This window comes from Elaeis guineensis, chromosome 7 (assembly GCF_000442705.2).
Source record: "Elaeis guineensis isolate ETL-2024a chromosome 7, EG11, whole genome shotgun sequence".
Taxonomy (NCBI): Eukaryota; Viridiplantae; Streptophyta; class Magnoliopsida; order Arecales; family Arecaceae; genus Elaeis; species Elaeis guineensis.
Window position 1 is genome coordinate 21,142,024 of NC_025999.2, and position 20,689 is coordinate 21,162,712.

A 20,689-nucleotide genomic window follows, 5' to 3' on the forward strand; every position below is an offset into this window, starting at 1 on the left:
AATTCCGCCGAAGCCGAAGTTGCTGGAGCCGAGATGACCGCGGTCGCCACCGGGACCTACAAGGAAAGTCTAAACTGGAGTTGGGGATGCTCCGGCAAGACCCTCTGACGCTCAAGTCAGTATTCTGCTTCAACAAAAATGAAGTGCTTGAGTGAAAATTTTAGCAGAGTTTTGGGATAGAGTTTTTGAGCTTAGAGAAGAATGTATCTGGGGGTCCCTTTTTATAGATGGAGAGCGTACTAATTGACAGCGATGTCTGTAACCGCCTGGTAATGGGCTGTTCAGAGCCGCCTGGAGTTTGTTACGGAGAGTAGTGGCGTCAGGGGTCGTTCAGGGCCACGTGGAGTTGGTTACAGAGAGTGGAGTGGTGGCCGTTGTCGCGACTTGCCAGAGAGTAGTGGAGCCATGCGGAATCCGTTGCAGAGAGTGGAGCAGGGTGGTGGCCATTATCGTGACTTGCCGGAGAGCTCGGATCTGTCGGCTGGAGCTCGGTCGGGATGTCTGATGGAGAGGAATGGCTCTCTATACGGTCGATTTAGGAGAAGCTCGGATATTTTCGAGGCTGCTGACGAGTCTACTATTGTCGGATGCCTTAGGTGCTGATGCTACAGGCGAAAATCATCTGCTGTAGAAGCTTGGATGGAGACTTTCTGTTGGTAAAGTCCAGTAGGGGTCCGGTTGCTAGGGAAGTCTGTCTAAGATTTGTCCGATGTTGAAGCTCGTCCGAAGATTATCCATCGGAGAAGTCTAGTTTCATGAGGAATCTGAAGGAGGGTCGGCCGGTGGTGGACCTCGATTGGCGTTGGGGAGGTTCGGCAGACACCGGAGGTGATTGGCCGTTGTAGAAATCCAGCTGTTGGAGTCCATCCGTTGTAGAAGTTTGTCCGATATCCATTTGTTGTGGAAGTTCGGACAGAGTCTGGTTCTTGTAGAAGGTTGAAAGGAGACCGCTTATTGTAGAAGCTCGGTCGAAGATCGGTTATCATGGGAGCTTGGACTAGCGATCTGGCCGGTGGGTCCTGTCCCGTTGTAGAAGCTCATCTAGGATCCGGCTACGAACAAGCTCGGCTGAAGTCTACCTGTAATGGAAATTCGGAAGAAATGTGTTTACAGTAGGGGCTCGAATGGAATTTTCTTACAGTAGAGATCCGGAGTAGACCGCCCGCTGTAGGAGTTCGGAGTAGACAGCTCGCTATAGGAGTTCGAAGTAGACCGCTCGTAGTAGAAGTTTGGAGCAGACCGCTCGCTGTAGGAGTTCGGAGTAGATCGCTCGTAGTAGAAGTTCGGAGCAGCTCGCTTGCTATAGGAGTTCGGCTCTCACAGGAGCCTGGTTGGAATCCTGAAGGCGGCCGACCGTCATAGAAACTCGGATGGAGTCTGATTACCGTAGAAACCTCGTTGTCGAAGAAGCTCGGATATTGACGAAGTCCGGAAGGAGTTCGAAGAATAGTTGATCACTGTAGAAGGTCGGCTGACAGTGAGGCCTAGAGAGCCTTTGGAGTGGCACGGTAGATGGATGGAGAAGCTCATTGTCGGAGAAGTTCGGACGGTCGAGGGGGTTCGGAGAAACGCCACACACAAGGTCGGAAGCCGGAAGAGCTCGGGAAGGGTCGGTCATTTACAAACTTCGGTCGGGAGGTATTTTATACCCAACAGGTAAGTTATTGGATACAATGAAATATCATTTCGCACTTAAAATATTACTAATACAACCCTAAACTAACTATATTTAAACCAATAATATGTTCAAATATAATTCAAAAAAATAGATGAACTCCACATTTTAATCTAACCTTGGCTACTGATTTTTTAAGCCCAATCTCTAGTATAACATTAAATCGATTTAACTGAATATGTCTCGAGAAAACTCAAACCCATAAATAGATTATTTATTATTAAATATTGAATCTTAAGATCAATAAGCAAATATAATCTATAACCTTAAATTTATTTTTCTAGATATCAATTTTCTAAACTAAATATGCGTATATATATTATAAATTCATACAATTGAAACTATCAACTTTATTTATATTAATCTTTGGATATTTTTTGGACCATATATAATAAATTTAAATATTTCTAAAGATTTTGATACAGTCTCATAATTTTATTTATACTGATTTTTAGATATTTTTCGGACCACATATAATAAATTTAAATATTTCTATATGCTTCAGTATAGGATCCTAAAATTAATCTTAAAAATCTAAAAAATATTTTTTGATGAAGTATTATCATTCAAGTAATACAATCAACTTTTTTTAAGTCTTCAATATTTTTCACCAATGTGTAATAAATCCAAATATTTCACACATTTGGACATAAATTATTAAAATCCATCTAAAAGCTTCAAAAAAATATATTAAAATATGACACATAAGTTTAAAAGTACAATGGGCCAATCTCGCATCTAATATTACAATGAACTTAGATGGCAGTCAGGCAAATTTTTTTAGATATTCAATCCATCTCGAATCCAGATAGGATACGTTTAGCAATACATTATAGAGTTTGAAATAAATTTAAAATTTAAAATTTACTCTCATTCAAATTTGAGACTTGCATCGCAGGTGACCCGATTATATATATATATTATAATTTTTTATAAAAATATATAAATAATTAAAAAATGAGGGATTTGAGCTCCAAAACTTCGGATGAACTAACAACTATCTTAACCTATAAAATTATATCTATTTTAAAATTATATAATAATATATTTATCTCTTTTATAATCTTATATATAAAATTCATGCCATTGTCCGATTGGAGACGGTAAAAAAAAACAGAGAAGAAGACAAATAACAACCGTTTTACTTTATTATTAAATTAATTAATAATTAATAATATTTATATTCTTTAAATTTATATATATATATATACACACATCTAACATAAAATTTAATTCATCATTTAAGCTTCCAACATAAAATTTAATTTATTATTTAAGCTTCCATATTTGGCTGCTCCAGGCCTTCCATCGATTGAAACTGGAAAAAGACAGACGGAACACTGGGAGAAATCATAGAAAAAATCAATCAGATATTTTTCTACATAGATTAATATTTTTTTTTCATAGGAGTCGTGCTACAAAATTTTTAATTCACAGTTTTCCCTATTTTGCTAAAAGGGCAAAAAAAAAAAAAAATTCCATCAATTTTTTTTTTAAAAATTGTGGATAGGGTACGCTTGAGGTGCGGTCCAAGGGGCTAGTGCGTTCAAAAGCTCTCCTAGCGCGCCGACCTGTGGAGTACCACGAGGGTTTTTTTTTCACGCACCGGCAGCGGTCTTTTTTTTCGCCGAACCGTTCCTGGGACGCCCACCTCATCCCAGCTCTCCTCGCCGCCACCGCTCGCCGGTCTCCGCCGTCGCGTTCCTCTTCATCGTCACCGGCGTCGGCCTTCCCCCTTCACCTCCCTGCTCTCCTCACTGCTACCGGCGTCGGCCTTCCCCTCCGATCTCCTTCAGGTATTTTTAATTTTTTCATCTTTACAAATAGTGGATGAAGCAGTGTCACGGAGAGTATAAAATTCATCTAAAATTAGATCAAATTATATTAGATCTTCAAAATAATTACCTCTTTATTTATTTTTTATTTTGATGAAACGGGAGGTAATCCATCTTTTTTTATTTTAAACTTGGTCGTGCGTACGTTATCTCCTTTTTTTTTTTTTTTTTTGGGTAAATGTAAGTTGTCTCTTTTGTTTTGTACATCTCATAGTAAAATAAGAACTTGCTCAAGGGAAGTGGCTCTTGAATATGTTTTGACCTTTTTTGCATTATGTAGCTAACATTTGGCTTTTGTTGGTGTGATATTTCGATTTGAGGGTAAGAATAGTTACGGTTATATATATATATTTTTTTTGTGAGTATAGTATTTATTCACCATCACTCAAATTTGACCATAAAACCTTCGGCTGGAAAGGAAAGATACCGACCAACTAAACTAACAACTACGGATATATGTATCACCAGATTAGTTGATTTTTCCTATGTTTTGCCTTGGTTTATCTGGTGGTGGAGGCTTGGAGCGGTCGAATAGGGAAGTTCTTGAGTTTTTTTCCTTAAATATGCTCATGCACTAAGCATTTGTGAGCATACACTTTGTGTGTGAAGCATGATTAAGTATAAATAAGTCATTTATAAACTATGAATTTAATTTATGCAGGACTTTTAATTTTTTTCACATTTTCTTTGTTCTCGTTGATTTTTTCTATGTTTTGTATTAGTTTTCATCTGTTGTGTGGTAGGATAAGAGGATATGAAGGTTTTTATCTGTGTGGTAGGATAGGAGGCTCGGACTTCATATCCTCATGCAAAAACTATGAATTTAAGGAGAAACATATATGGCAATGAGATATTGGAGAAAAATTGAAAAAATTAATATGTTAGTAGCCCAATTTAAAACGCCAAATATGGGTGGGATTCAATTTGTGCTGAAATTAATCGCTGTCTTATAGCATGCTCCGATGTTTTTTATTTTTCCTCTCATTGGCTTGTCTTACTGCCATTCTAGGAGTTTTGTTCCCTCCAAAGTTGACGGAGAGTCCTTCCTCCATGGGGGCCTCTTCTACTCAGGTCAACAAGGCTCACAAGAGCCGCTTCGCCTCCAAAGCTTCTCGCCAAGTCCATAAGACCTCACGCACCGGTGAGTCCTCTGGCCACCAAGATGTTTTATTTATTTATTTATTTATTTATTTGTGCGCTAAAGGCTAGATTCCTTTGAACTTTACTATATGATGATGTCTCAGATAAGAAGCGGATCGCAAAGCCAGATCACCACCGGAATGCCGTGAAGGGCACTCGCGCTGCTCGAATTCAGCGGAGCAAAATGGTACGGCAAAGATGTCATTGCAAGCAACTTAGATTTTAGATTTTAGCCAGAGATTGTAATTCGTCAACGATATGTTAGAAAGATATTGGATGATAATGAACAAAAGATCATTAAAAAAAGTTTGGTTTTTATTAGAAATCTGGTTTGCAAAAGGAACAGAGCTAAGAAAAAGGATTATTTATTCAGTTGAACTGGCTACCGAAAGACATATAGAGTCAACACACAAAAAATATAATAGAAATTTAATATTAATGTACAAGGGATCTTGTTTTTTTTTTAAAAAGGTTCAAATCAATTGGTTTGTTTGCTGTTATATAGTTTATTTGGCCATGAAAATTAGATTGGCTGACACATATGGGTATAGACCAGCATTGGTATGATTTAGGAGGGAGTTAGTATCTGTTATGTTATTATTTTGTTTAATTAATTTGTGGTAATGGTAATTCTTAAAGTCTTGCATTGGATATTATGCTATGAATGTTTCATCAATGTAATCGTAAAACTTGTGATCTATGTTTTATATGTTTATTCACTAAGCTTTAAAAGTAAGTTAGAAATGCCTTTATGTTGGTTGTTTGTTATGTTCATCTCAAGTAATCAGGATGATAACTTTTAGTAAATTTTGAGTGTTACTCTAATATAGCTTTAATGAATTAGGAGTCCCGGTTTACCTCTAACTTGCTTACATTACTATTTTGATATAAATGGATCCTATTGTTTATCTTCTCCTTTTGCAATATGGGATAGTTTGTTGCTAGGTCTTAGTTGAGATTTGACATGGTTCTAACAATTGATGACTTTTAAAACTCATGGATCATGAGAGCACTTACGGCCTCACATAGGGACATGATGTCTTTCAACAAATTTAATGAAAAGAGTTTTCAATAAACTATGATCACCCATTTGACACTACATTCTTTAAGTTTTGATTTTCCTAGTAACTTGGCTTTTTGAAAATTAATTGTCACAATCTGGTCAATATGGATAACATAAAGTTAGCCATTTGAAAGAAGCATAGTGTAACCCGTTAATCTGAATCATGTGATTGCATTAACTAAAGTATATGACTACTCTGTTTGGATGTTAAATTATACTTTTAATTAACTTGCTTCTTTCAACATTATCTTTAACATAGAGAAAGATAGAGAGAGAAAATCTAATAAACATTGGCTATTTATGGCTTAATAAAATTAGGAATAAAGTACTAGGTGATGCATCTATGTAGTCATGGGCTGTTGTGGTGTGGTGCAGCATCATGCCATGCCGTGCCTATCGTGTGCTAGGATTCATAACAATAGATCTAAGCCTATGCCCATTCATGCTAGTGCTCACAATACTAGGGGTATGCACCACAACACAGCATTTGTATTCTATTGGCAGGTATTGGCATGGCATGGTACTTTGATTCATTATGTAAAGATCTTGGGGACATTGAATTTTAAAAGTCATGCTGTGATCATATGGTATGCACTTTGACAATGATGGTATGGAAACACTTTTTTTAATTAATCACATGGGACATAAATTTTCTCTGATGTGCTAACTCCATATGTAAGTGCCAACATTTCCCAACTTCATCATTCCAAAATTTTACCCTGTTATTTCACTATATATTTTTGTGAGAATTTTTTTTAATATGAATCACAAGCTTTTTGCCTAACAAAAGCATTTATGACTTCTCTTGGTTCATCATTGGCCATCCTTAATGGTGATTTTTGATTTTATGCTTGATTTGAATTCATATAAAATATTCTGCAATATAATAGCACTTATTTTAGAATGGTAACTTTCTCGGAAAAAGAAAATCTAAACCTATCTTAGGCGAATGGAATATCGAACTAGATTTGAGTTACAGCAACTCTAGATGGGGAATGGTCTTACTTCCTGGTGGAGTAGAATAAACCCACTAGATTCAAGATCTTCTTTAGACTGCATATTATGAATAGACTAGATTCAAGATTAGCATATGATACTGGTCCGGGCCTCAGGCCTTCGCGTCGGGCCTTGGGCTTTTTCTTTTTCCTCTAGTTTGTTGGAATAACAGAATACTGGGTGAGAGAAGGTGGGGAGGTGGGGAAGACGTTAGGACCCAAGAGGCGGAGGGGAGGTGGGAAAAGGAGGCATGGAGGCGCGGCGATGGAGGAGAGGAAAAGCCCAAGCCCTAGCCCTAGACTGGTTGGGAAGAGTTGAGCACGCTGAGGAAGATGGGATGATTGAGGAGGAGATGGGCAGGCCGAGGAAGGAGGAGAGTTGCGGAGCACACTAAAGAGAGCACGTTTGGCGAGAAGGCGGTAGAACGGAAGAGAAGCCCTAGGTGTTTCACAATGAAATCAGGGATTGAAGCAGGGAGGCGGTGCTCGAGTGCGAGGCGGTAGTGGGGAGCGACGATGATGATGTGAAGCTTGGTGGCGAGGCGGAGGCAGTAATTGTGGAAGTTGGACTAGGTGCAGGAGCCAGCCTTCATGGAAGTAGTAGAAGATGGAGAACTTGGGGCCGTCGGTGGGGAGGTGGTGGTGGGGTTTGTAAAGGCGGAGGTAGAGAGGCATGGGCAGTATCGAACTGGGTATTCTTCTGGTCTTCCATTCAATGGTGCTGTTGTCACGGATGGGGACGAGGTGGTTGGAGTTGGGGGATTGGAGATTAGGGTTGGGAGAGTCGGGAAGGAGAAGAATAGGGATTGGGTTATGGACTTATGGCCGATGAGTATTTGGAATTTGGATTGGACTGAAAGGAATATGGGTCCGGGATGGATCAACATAAATCCCAGGCCGGCCCATTTGAAAATCTGAGATCAATTTTTAAGCCTGGCTTGACCAGTCGGGCTAAAAATCATAGCTCAAGCCCGTTTTAAGGAGGCCGGGCTTGGGCGGGTGGATCGGGTTTTGAGCAGGTCTAATGTCGACCCATGTTTATGCTTATTTTTTGGGTACTTTAGAATGTTTAAATGTTTGCCTTTATGCAACAAAACTAAAATGCTGTAAGCTTTTTCCAAAATATTTCTCCAATTATTAAAACTGATTAGTTGAAAGAAGTTCGGTTAAGCAGATAAGGGTTGCAGTTCCACATTTCCCATGTTCGGGTTCGCTAAAAGATATACACCACATCTATTGGAGTATTGGTAGACTTTAGGAGGTTGGCCGTGTTTTCGTTATTAGTTTGTGAATGGCTTACATTCTATGCTTCGGTGGTGCATCATATCATGTAATTGTTGACAAATGTGCATTGCAATTTAATTGTGATTTATTGCGACTCTCTTTGTATCTAGAATTATCTTATGTTTCTAAAGTATGGCATATCAGTTACCGGAAGAAAACCAAGAATTTAGTTTGAAGCTTTAATTTTCTTACACATGGGGGTTTTGCTTTTAAGTTTCAAGGTGATTATTAAAGCATCTAATTTCCAGCATGTTTGACATACCTGGTACATTAGAACTGTCAACATTTTCATAGGTTACCTCATAAAATTGCTTTCTTTCTAATTAGACAAATTTTTTTTTCTGTAGGTTCGTGATAAAAAACGGGCTTCTCAATTAAAGGAGAAACGAATCTCAGGTGGACAAGCAAGTCCTCCTCATGTTATTGTGAGTAATCATAGTATGGCTATTCTTTGTTCATTTTCATTGACATCATTGCAAATGTAATTTTTAATAGATATTATCATGCTGAAACATCAAAAATAGTTGCTTATCATGACACAGAAAGCATCATTGGGCAGGATTATCTGTATTTCTCTACGTATAGAGATCAATGGGTGTCATTCTTTAACATTTGTTTATCACAAGGACACTGTATGTGAGAGAAACTTAGCAACCTTTTCGATAGCATCCCTAGCTAAGCATCATATATATTTTTCATACATGTTCATATATTAACATCAGTGGGTCTCATTGTTTGAACATTTAAGTAGAAAGACATAATAAGTGGGAGAAACTTCGGAAACTTTGCAGACTGGATTGAAATGTTGTTTAATTTCCATGGTTAAATGCTGATCTGTTGTTCTCAAAATTTTCATTTTTAAAGTCTAATGTGTGAGTCAATAATCAAGATATTTCTTTCCACCTCAACTCTGTCAATGCCGTTATTGATAATGCTATGATCTTCCCTTCCCATCCCTCTTTGAATCCCATGCACTTTGTAGCTATCATTAGTTTCTATGTTTTATTTCCTTTTTGCTGCTACCTTTGCAAGTCCTGGGGCTTTACAATAGCAAAATTAGATTTTGCTGCACCGCAAAATCACTCCTAAGCGCCAATATTGACTACCATTCTTTATAATTCTTAAAGAAAAGGAAATTGAAAAAGAAAATATAATAGAAAACAATAATGAAAGAAAGCAGGAATATAGGACATTTTTTTAAAAAATAGTTTTACTTTTTTTTTAATAATCCAAAAAAGGTTTGTTTCCTTTGGTCATGAATTAATCATTCTAGTTCTCAAGCCACTTACTGCTGCATTTTCTGCTGTTGAGATTTTCACTGAATAGGTTTTGACCTACACGTGGGAACACTGCTCAACTCATATAAATGCCATTGACATAGCCGCGATTAGCTGTAATTATTTTTGAAGTCCCTTTCTTGAGAGAATTCTAGTTAAAGATGGAAATACTCTCTTTTGTGCATCATAATATCTGAAGAATAATATGGATGTTGAAGGACGTAAAATGGAAAGCTTGGATAACAAGTTCTGGTGGTGCATTCAAAATACCATAGGAGATTATTTCTCTCTGTGTAGCTTTAGATTTTGCTCCTATGGAGGAGTATGGAGGCTTTAAAGAACCGAGGCTAGCTCATCTTTTATGTTGTTTTATATTGAGATTCGATGTGGCCAGTAGAGACTTTTTTGCTCGCTGGTTTCTTCTTGAGAAGGGATTTGAGTCAAGGAAATGAGGTTGCTGCTTCAGGTTTATCACATAGAAGATGCCAATTTTTGGCAAAAACCAATATAATGTTTCATTATCTAAAAAATTATTTAATGCTAAGTCGAGGGTCGAATAGTTGGGTGGCATGCTGCATGTGTGACAATGTGAACTGATTTGCTTCAATGAACTGCTTTTATGTTCAATACTTTGGTTGGAGAGGAAAAGATGATGTTTCATAGAGAAATGAAGGTAGCTTGTGATGTAGGAGCTGTTATATGCCCTGCTGTTGTCCCTTTACCTCTTTTATTCTTTAGAGTGCCATTTTCCTTAAAGAAAGATTCAGGGCATGTAAATGTTTTTGCACCATCATGCTACCCTACCAACATGAATATTTTCTCCTTGCCTGGTTCAAAACCACATGTTTGGTCTCATAAATAGAAGAATATATAATTTAAAGAGAGATTGCAAACTTTCAAGTGTAGGTAAAGAAGTTTTACACCAAGGTAGACAAAACGTGGGACCGCTTACTTTAGGGTAACCTTCTCTGGGATCCAACAAACACCAAAAGGTGAGGCTACCTTCCCAGAGGGTATTTTACTAGGGAGCCAAGTGAAGCAAGGAAGATCCCTAAGGAGTAGGTGTAGTTGTTCGGTGGGCTGCCTGTGATCCACGTGCCTGCCATTCTTCTACGAAAACAATGATAATTCCAATATGGTTTGTAAGCAATTAAGGTTGATGGTGGATCAAGGAAATCAGAAGAAAATAGAAAAAGCTGTTGCATTGGTGCTTTTGTGAATGGATCTCTTGCTGACTAGCACACCTATGGCTACTGATGTAGGATCATTGGCATATGACCGACTGTCGCACCCTCCTCCATAGAAGGGGACATAAGGATTTGAATGATGCGGTTGAAGGCAGGAGATATCATATCTTACAACTTAATTATAACTTATTATCTATACTTATTATATATGCCTTATATCAACATAATTTAACCAAGCTATTGGCTTAGATAATACTCAAGTATTAATCTGTATACCTTAGCCCTTGTCGGACAAAGTGGTTTCCTTGGATTAAATCTGTCTCGGAGCCAGGAAGTAGTTGCATAAGTAACATCCAATATATTGTTCTACTCATAACTTTGAAGAATCTTGCAGTGCTATAGGGAGCCTTAAAAAGGAATTCTATTGATGTTGAAAGAGGCTCGCTAGCTGTTCTCCTGTTACCCTTCCTAGTCAGCCTATGTAGAGGGAAGGTTGAGATATGCAATTTTGTTGGACTTTTTGGTTACGAAGCCCATCGTAAGGTCATGTATAAGATGAGACAACTTGATTGAGTTATTAGTCATAGAACATTTGGGAAGTGTTGCAGTTGCTTTGGACACAGAAACAGTTATTATCAATAAATTTGTTGGATTTTTTTGTAAAATCATTCAATTGGCAAATAAAGGGGTATTTGAGGAATATGGGATATTATTTTGATATTGAGAAATGTAGCAAAGTAATTGGCAAGCCTTATAGAGGGTGATTTGAACAAAATATCCTGATTTAGAAAAAGAAACAAGATGCGATAGATAGAAATTTCAAATAGCATAACAGGATGATATAACAAGATAAGCATGTAGTTGAATAATAAAAACTATAGTTATTCAGGAATGAAGCTAAATTGAATGCTTAACTTTGAAGTCATTCTGAAAGATTGATGGTGTATCAATCAATCAAATTGAAGACCCTTGTTTTATGTAAGCACAGTTGGGGAATCATTGGGAGAAGAATATGTTGCTACTTGAGCTAAACTATCATCATAATACTTCTAGATGGCAAGGTTTTAGATGGTGCCCATATGTATCTGAAGCACTTCGTCAAACATTGCTAATTATAAGGAGAATGTTTTTTGTTGGTTGCTAATTATAGTTTAGAAGCCAATATAATGTGCAAAGACAAGCAACATCTTTCTAGAACTCGAAGATTTATGCACTCTCCTTTTTTATACTAAGAAAATGGATATATTTACATGTTACTTTTAATGGTGAATCACTTCGTAAATTACAATCTTGTTGTGAGGTCGAGTGATCATGCAGCTATAATATATGTCATTATGATGCTTTCCCTTTTTGATTTTCTCATATGTAGTGGGTTTTGTTTACTGTTATTTGCGTATAGGGACTTAGAAAGTGTATTGCAATAAAGAAAGTGACCTAGCAACTTTGTAGCTTATAATTCATATGTGATGGTTTTATTGGCTCAATCCACCTTAATGAAATATTGGCACATTTGCCTTCAAAAAAATATGACAAATGAACTGTTTAGAAAACCTCCATGTATACCAAGGCTTTAAGGGCCATGTGCAGGTGCTGTGTTAGCCTGATACTGGCATGGCAGGTTTTCTGCTGTTCTGGTGCTTGGCATGAACTGTTATGCATGGGTACTGGTTCCACCTATGTTGTGTGAGGGCTAGGCACGCAATCGTGCCATGTGTGGATTTGCCTCTATTGTGCTATGGAACCATCTTCTTGGAAAATTGAAATGACCTGTGTTGTTGAACTATTCATAGTTATACATAGCTTATGGGTTTAGATTCTCTCATTAGTAGGAGCCTTTTAGAATCCTTCTCAAAATTCAGAACATTGAGTGATAAAGTGATTTGCAGTAGTAGAATGGACCTCAAGTTTCAGGATCAAACCTTTGCTTGCTTTTCGTGCATATATTCTAGGTTTAATGACCACTCTAACTTTCATGAACAAATATCAACATCATTTCCTCCGTCCACAAAATTAACAGCATCCTTTGGTATTGTAAGTAAACTCATTTTGTAAATCAAATTTAATGAACTATCAGTTAGCTATTAACTATATTTTCAGTGTTTTAAAATGCTGTCTATGGAGGCTGCATAAGCACCTGCACATGTGGATGTGGTCTGGTGACAGCAGCATATCGGGGCTAGGCCATATAATGATCCACCAGGAGCCTACATTGGCGTTGGTGACTTGTCATCACAATTTATATAATGAACCACTTCTTGAAGAAGAAGATTGATTTTTTGAGTGTGATTTGATGGTGTGGATACTATATATAAATTGTTTATTATTATGCACTTCAAACTTAGTTATATAAGTCACGCATCCTTGTTGGTTATTTCTTGAAAGCTCATTTGGTAATTCATAGATTTGTTCATTGCATTAGCTTGCCTAAAACTCGCACATTGTTCATAGGGAAATATAGCTTTTTTAAAGGTTGACATGTCATGCTACGCCGACATAGGCTTTTCAATCTGTGCAAAAGTGTGTACTTCAATTTTTCTTTTTCGAATCTATACTTATTTTTCTGTCTTTATTTATTTTTAATCTAGTTTATGAGCTTTATTAAATTTTAAATATTTTAAAATGCCAACCAAGTAGGATCCTACATATGCACTTGCAGACCACTATGTGTCATGCAGTTCCTTGATTGTTTGCATGCCCCAACCATTTTATATAGCCTTGAATTTTTCCCCTCTTTTTGCGAGAGTTCTAGCTGGTCCCCTCTGCATCTTATGCTTATCATAAAATAGTAACACCTGAAATAGAAGACTTTTTAGTCAAAGTTAACAATTATACAGACTGTTCTACCCATGAAGGCAAACTTACTTTGCACAAGGTACAGTCTGAGGAAAATATATTGCTACAAGTCCTTCATGAGAGCAGGGCATTGAACAGCAATTTTGTCTTGGGGGAAGAAGATGCAAACATTTGCTATTCATCCCTTTACAGAATATGTAGCGAAGGGCATGGTGGCTTGTACCCTAGGAGAAGATGGTTTCCTGTGACCCCAAATATACAGTATAACACCCAAGTTGAAGAGGTCTAGATGGATGAAGTCTAACCCTAGATGCCTCAACTGATTGGTCTACAGATACATCCTGAACCTTCTGAAAGCCTCAGTTAAATCTCTATTGGTGTGACAGGAACCAAACTTTGAAGTAGTGCATAAGTGAATAATCTTATAGACCAAATAACTGGATGCATGCAAGCAGATTGCCTAAACATTTTCACCAATCATTTAGATGAATTCTTTTTGTTGATTTAGTTAATTTTCACATTTTTGATCTTCTGGTGAGTGCAACTGATATGGGATAAGATAATGCTTTTAGCAATGATTTCATTGTGGTCATCATGATTGCATCATGATCCGATAAATATTAGAAACAAAGTCAATTTTACTTTATATTGATTGGTTCACAATTGGCAGTTGTCTAGCCCCAAATCTAATATTTTATTTTTTTTGGCAATTAACAGTGACTGTCTGAATTGTGTGAAAATGAGAGCTCTATTACACACTCTAGGGTGTTATTACTTTATTAAATTTAACGCACATGTAACAAAACTAATTTCTCATGTCTTTTTAAAATCTCTGTGCTTTCTAGAATATGACTACATGTAAGCCCGGAAAAGCATTAAATGACTATGTGGTTAGTTCATTTTAATATTTGTAGGGCATTGGAATTAAGAGGACAAAATTTAAACTTTTCTGTGAAACCTAATGTCATTATCTTGTGTTTTAGTCTTTTCATATTGTTTCAACCATTATTTTCTTCATTTGATTATGTTTATGCTTTATACAAATATATGCATGCCTAAATGTGTGTCTGTATATGTGCATGTGCAAATTTTTCATTTCCTTTCCATCATGCATATGAAACATCACATGATGCAAATATCATAATCAAATGGCCTTTAAAGAGATTGTGTAACTGCACAATGATACTTGAAAGCTCACAATTTTCCTATGCTCATCTTTTTGACAAGTTCAAACCTTTCTTCTTAAAGAACCTGATTTTATGTTAGTCTGAATTGCCTATATCCTATGTGTAAATGTTTCTGAGTTGTCTGTTAAAAAGGAACTATTAATTTGTGCTGCTTACACTATAATTAGTTGATATATAATTTGTCGTCTGTTAAAAAATCTGACATTCTTGCATAGTGAGTTACCATTATATAATTAATCAGCATTATGTTGTATGAATATAGCATGGCACACCATAATTAGTTGATGTATTTAAAGAAATGCATGAATTTTTCCTGATATGCTTTTATATAAAATTGCTTGATGGGGCAAACTTTCCAATTGAGAAAATTAATCTAGGGTTAGTCTGTGTTGGTTATATGTGCTCATTTCTAATTATGTAGCCTGTTGTTGTTACGTTGATCATGTATTCTCCTGCAACTTTAAGTTATATGGACTGTGGTCCTGTTTAGAATGTTTCTTAGAGCTATTGACCACTGATTTACAAATCTTTATTTAGTAGGTAGTCCATATGCATTTTTTATATGATTCAGGGAAACCCTGATTGGATTTTCTATATTTTTGGATATCTCTTTTCTGTATTGGAAGTAATTTTACTTAATGCTGCTCGCAGGTTCTTTTTGGACTGACTTCATCTGCGAACTTAAATTTACTTGCCAGAGATCTTTTGACATTATCATCAGGAGAGGATACAAAACCTATTTCAACCACTGTTGCTTCTCCAGTTTACAAACTTAGAACAACAGTGAGTTCCGCATGCAAATTATGTATTTCACACATTTTATTATTTTCGTTTTTCATTTTATTAACAACTTATGGAGTCTTGGAGTTCTGTTGTGGTATCTTGTTATTTGTTGTAGGCTCTATTTGGTTTTCTTAGTAAGTGAAAGAAAAATTAAAAAAAAGTGAAAAGGAGATATAAATGAAAGAAAAATAGAAGTGGTATTGTTTTGTTGTTTGATTGCACTAAGAATATAAATAAAAAGTTGTAGAGAAAATTTTATTGTTTGGTTGTGCTGGAGATGGCTAAAACTTTTGTAATTATCTGAATGTCCAAAGAAGAATGAACTTTTAGTTTTCTTTCCCAAAATCACTACCCTTTGGCACTAAATAATTTTAGGATGGCTAGAGAAACATTATAGTCTTTGTATTCAAATTTTCATCATGAAATATATTGGCTTTGGTGGCAGTTAAGCTGGTACTATCATCTGCGAGCAATTAAAGATAACCTTGAATTTAGTTATGTATCTTAGCTGAGTTCGTCAACTGTAGAACCTTGTCTTTCTGGTTGCTCATTAATTTGGACACTAGCAGTCTATGAATCTCCTCTTTTCTTGTCCATGAGCCCGTCCCTTTTGTTCAAGACCCATATTTTCTCAATCGAAGGGATGTAAATGGAGACAGGTGTGTAACAAGTAACAACACATTTATATAATTTTCTGCCCCGTTCACAAAATTCAGAGTTATATGGTTCTAAAACTGTTTCTAATTTGATCAAACAAGAGTGCAGTTGTTGGGGTCACTAATTCGAGTAAAAGTGCATTTCTTACAAAGAATAGGAATAATACTTTCCAGCATATACTTTCTTTGCAAGGGCACCAGTAAGTCAATTAGTATAAAAGGAGTTATTCTTTGTCTTTTTATCCATGATATCATTTCTTTCTCCAATTTTTTCATTTAAGTAGATGCTCTACTAACTTTTCAACTCTGGTGTGAGCTGGAACTTGTCATGATGCTTTACTTATGTTCTACTAGTTGTTGTAATTTGCTAAATCTTTTCTTTGTTTGGTGACTATAATTATTTCAAGAATCGTCCTAGTAATTTGACCGTTAAAATCATTTACTTGTTAGATATAAGAATTTTAATTTAGTGAACAATCTAAAAGAGAAACGATGGACATTATGAGACTTATGGGAGTCTATTCTTCTATGGTGATGTATATTCCTACTCCCCCCCTTCACTAAAATTCCATGTTTCTTTGCATGTGTTTATAATTAGTTACTATTATGGACTGCCATATCATTAGTATCCATCATGTGCTAAAATATTGACACACACACACACTAAATTTTTAAAATTTGTGAAGGTATTGGAAGCACCACATGGAGATCTATTATCGTGCATGGAAATGGCAAAGGTATCTGACATCTCTATGATTGTAAATAAGGGAAGCTTTCTTGGTTCATTTCAAAGGTCTAGATATAATGATAATTTTTTTGAACATTTTCTCTGCATAGGTTGCTGATCTGATAGCTTTTGTAGTATCGGCAAACTCCCTTATTGATGGATGCGAATCCAGTGGCTTAATTGATGCATTTGGAATGCAGTGCCTTTCTGTCTTCAGAGCCATTGGTTTACCTCGTACTGCTGTCCTAATTCGGGTTAGGATTTAGTTATATGGGCTGTTCATCTGCAGGAAGTTTTTTCCTTGTTTTTATTTGACACTCAAATGATAAACCTCATGCATTTTTGATATCCATAGGATCTTCCTTCGGACATGAAAAGGAAGCAAGAATTGAAGAAGATGAGCGTTTCTTGTCTTTCTTCTGAGTTGCCTGAGGATTGTAAGTTTTACCCTGCAGATACTAAGGAGGATTTGCATAAGGTAATGGCTACTGATTTATTAACTGCTACTTTGGTGTGATGGAGATGGAAAACTTTACACGTGTTTCTGCTGTTCTCTTTATTTCTCACTTGGTCTGGACTCGAACATGTAAGTTTTTTTGTACTTTTTCCTTATGCAGTTCATGTGGCTTTTCAAGGAGCAACACCTTTCATCTCCTCATTGGAGAAACCAGCGATCCTACCTTATGTCTCAAGAGGTAGGTGCTACTGCATTTAAATGGCCAGCAGAGATTTTTTTTTTATTGTCAGATTGAACTTGTGATTAATTTATATTACTTAAACTGAATAGTACCTCATCCTGTTCGAAGATATAACCCATTATCAGAAAGACAGAGGGAAGGGTAAATTATTTGGAATGAGGCTAGATATTTATGATTGTGGACTTGACTGAATCATAAGATGAGATGTGAAAGGTGGAAGCAGTGCGGTAGGAATATCCTATAAAATGCATGTTTTACTCTGCGACCTTTTTGTCAAGGGTGAGAGCATCAAATTGCATGAAATAGATCATATGTCTAATCTATTAATAGCTAGCTATTTTGATGTTATTACATCTGCATAAATTATTTTACTAGTAGAAAAAGGCAATAGTACAAAATGTCTAAATTTCATCAAAATTCAAAGCACTCAAAACATATTCATGATCAGTATGCAACTTCTTATACACTACAATATAACTTCCGGTCAAGTTTCACAATCTCGGTACCAGATCCTGTTCTGGTACCATGTTGGTACATTGTTAGTATGCTTGGTACGGGGGTTGTTTCGACATATCAAGACTTGGTACACCCCTATATGGTACTGGCATTGTATGGTAATGTCTTGTATGGGGCAGTATGTGCCAGTACGGCAAATATTGCTTCTGTTAACGTAGAGTTTGAATAGAGCACAAGTGATGTTGCTAGCTTGTTGATACAATTTTAAGAGAATGAATCAAAGGATATAATTTCTAAGTCACTTTATGCTTTATGTGTCTATTGGTAATGTGACCCTTGCTTATCAGGTTCATTTGGAGCCTGATGATGGCAACCCTGGAAAATGCACTTTGCTTCTTTCTGGCTATGTACGTGCACACAGCCTCTCTGTGAATCAGCTGGTAAGTTTGTTATTCTTCAACATTTGCTTTACTCTCTTAGCACCTGTGTTTATATCTTTTCTCGAAATCAGATTCATGTTGCAGGTGCAGGGGATTTTCAGTTAAGAAAGATAGATGTCCTTAGAGATCCATATCCTATTAATGAACGGAAAGGTTGTAATTCAATGCATTCAGAAGAGACACATGGTATCCAGGTACTGCATATTGACTTAGTGGTGAAGAAAGTAAATTCTGCAAGGCTTTGTTGTTATGGTGCTAGAATTTCACAAACATAGATGTTACTTTGTCTTTATATCTGGGTTAGCTTATCTTCTAATCCTGGTTTTGTTGGTTCTTTGTTGATCTTATTCTTCTTGTACGAAATAAATATCTTTTCAGCCATGCCAGTCACAATTATAATCACATGTTTCATCAGAATATAAGTATCTGGACCCTGTCAGATTGATTTCTCTAGTTAAGAATTTTAAATTTGGTAGGCTCTTCACCAACTAAGCTGGGCTTGATTAGCAGTTGTTTTTGTTTTTGAATATTTGAAGTAACAACTGAAGTTTTCTAATTTGTTTTTACTGTTCTTATTGAACATATGGTTTCACTCTGTCAACGAGTTCGAGGTTAGACATTTATTAGGGCCATTCTTCCCTACACTGAAACAAAGCTGATCTATGCTGATATGATTACATTATCTCGCGGACATTGCACATTTATTAGGACCAATCTCCTGTTTACTCTTTGTAACGGATAAACTCCTGGATCGTTTTCTTTGCAAAATGCTTGAATGGTAGTTGTCAACTATTTTGTAAAGTATGTCCTCTTTTTTTTCAATAAGCTTCAAGTTTCAAAATGTCAACTTGATTGCCTTCTGTAATGGCTTATTTGTGCATTATTGTAATCATATACTAGTTCAATGAATGGATCAGTTTCAAAGGTGCTTTCTTGTGGTGGTATAGTTTGAGAGTGGTTGTGGACAACTGTCATGGACTGATTCTCAATAGAAGTGACGTTCTGTTTTGAGTTTTCTATTCTATTTTTCCCCTTTGCACACATGCGGGCGCGCGGGGGGGAGGGGGGGACGCCGCGGTGGGGGAGGTGGGGGGGAGATCATTGGGGATGGCTTTATTGACTTTTTGATGGGCGTCATATTAATTGTCTCCCTAAAGTGTCTTTTTGTTCCATTATAAAGAGCACTAAGATTCAAGAGTAGGTTTGTGTCTTTTTCACATCATATATAAGGGAGGTTTGAACTTCATAAACCCTTTAATTCATTGAGGTGCATGTGTCTACATCTCAAGTGTTGTTCTTTTAACTTGTTGCAATAATTACCATACCGAGACATACGTTTTTGCCTTCTGCACGTAAATGTAATATATATATATATATATATATATATATATATATATATATATATATATATTTATATTTATATTTAAAATGAAAGAGCTTCGAGAGCAACATGCTGGAAGCTGTCACCATCAAGAACATGCTATTTTCAAACTTGTCATGATTACTTTCTTCAGTTTCTTTTAGCTGGAAAAATAAAATGCTCAGTGCTGAATGTATCAGATGAGTTAAAAAGCAATATATGGGCAAGTTATTTTTGTGCATTTGAAATCATGAGGGCTAAAATAATACTTTGATCACACACCTTGGTAGCCTTTATTATCTTGCTTTCAGGATGGATTTGATGTGACTACTAATTAGGAGCTGTCATGAAGGATTAAGAAGATCGTATTACAATTTAAAGGCTGGAACACCCTTGTTAAAAATGGTTAAATTATAATATTATAGTCAAGATAAGTGAAACATGAAGGACATGCCTTAAGGTGTTGAAAGAGGGTGGGGAGGAGGGGGGGGGGGAACAACCACTGGTGTTGATGAGATCTATAGCTGAAAGTGATGTTGTATCAGCTGTCGTTGCTTGACAGATAGAATGGATCAATCAAGGAAGGCATGAAGCTGCTAGTAGAGACAGTTCTGTCTCTTTTAAACATTATCGTTTAGGACTGTGATAATTAAATCTGGAAGTGAATTACAAGCCTTAGACAGTTGGCTATCATGTGAGGCAGCCATGCATGTTTAGAAAGCTTTCACTTATGAAATCCTAGGAAACAAGTAAAAAGTTAATTCAAAAATTGACGCTCAGAATTCCATCATGGAAGAGTGAGATTCTCTTAACATATTTGGCATTTCGCTCATGAAACTTCTAATTCTATTTCAGCTTTTAGGTGAAGTTTTCTTCAATAGTAGATTGCTTGCAACTGCACCAACATAAATATCTTCTGTCTGGATGCATGCTGATAAATTCTTGTATAGATGATCATCTCCACTAATCCCATCATTGAGCAAAAAGAGTGTTGTGGAGGTGTGCGCTCTCCTTTTATATATTTTATCTCAAAATAATGTTGCATATCAATGATATTAAGTGGTAGCATAACTTGTCATTACAAGAGACAGAAAGAAATAGGTAGTACCATTGCAAAAGAGCAATGTAATCAA

At 36.4% G+C, this 20,689-nt stretch overlaps 1 protein-coding gene across 2 annotated transcripts in view; it reads left to right on the forward strand.

Moving 5' to 3' along the window:
* Positions 1-3,232: 3,232 nt before the first annotated feature.
* LOC105036998 (uncharacterized) overlaps positions 3,233-20,689 on the forward strand; it is a 43,243-nt gene continuing 25,786 nt past the window's right edge. The window contains exons 1-11 of one of the 2 annotated variants that reach the window (XM_073260708.1): positions 3,233-3,471; positions 4,520-4,651; positions 4,755-4,837; positions 8,340-8,417; positions 15,088-15,219; positions 16,562-16,612; positions 16,713-16,856; positions 16,958-17,080; positions 17,220-17,297; positions 18,104-18,196; positions 18,268-18,390. In XM_073260708.1, the coding sequence (XP_073116809.1) occupies positions 4,561-4,651; positions 4,755-4,837; positions 8,340-8,417; positions 15,088-15,219; positions 16,562-16,612; positions 16,713-16,856; positions 16,958-17,080; positions 17,220-17,297; positions 18,104-18,196; positions 18,268-18,390 (996 nt within the window). In that variant the 5' untranslated portion in view covers positions 3,233-3,471; positions 4,520-4,560. The remainder of the gene's footprint in view (positions 3,472-4,519; positions 4,652-4,754; positions 4,838-8,339; positions 8,418-15,087; positions 15,220-16,561; positions 16,613-16,712; positions 16,857-16,957; positions 17,081-17,219; positions 17,298-18,103; positions 18,197-18,267; positions 18,391-20,689) is intronic. The other variant, XM_073260707.1, reaches the window with a different exon arrangement.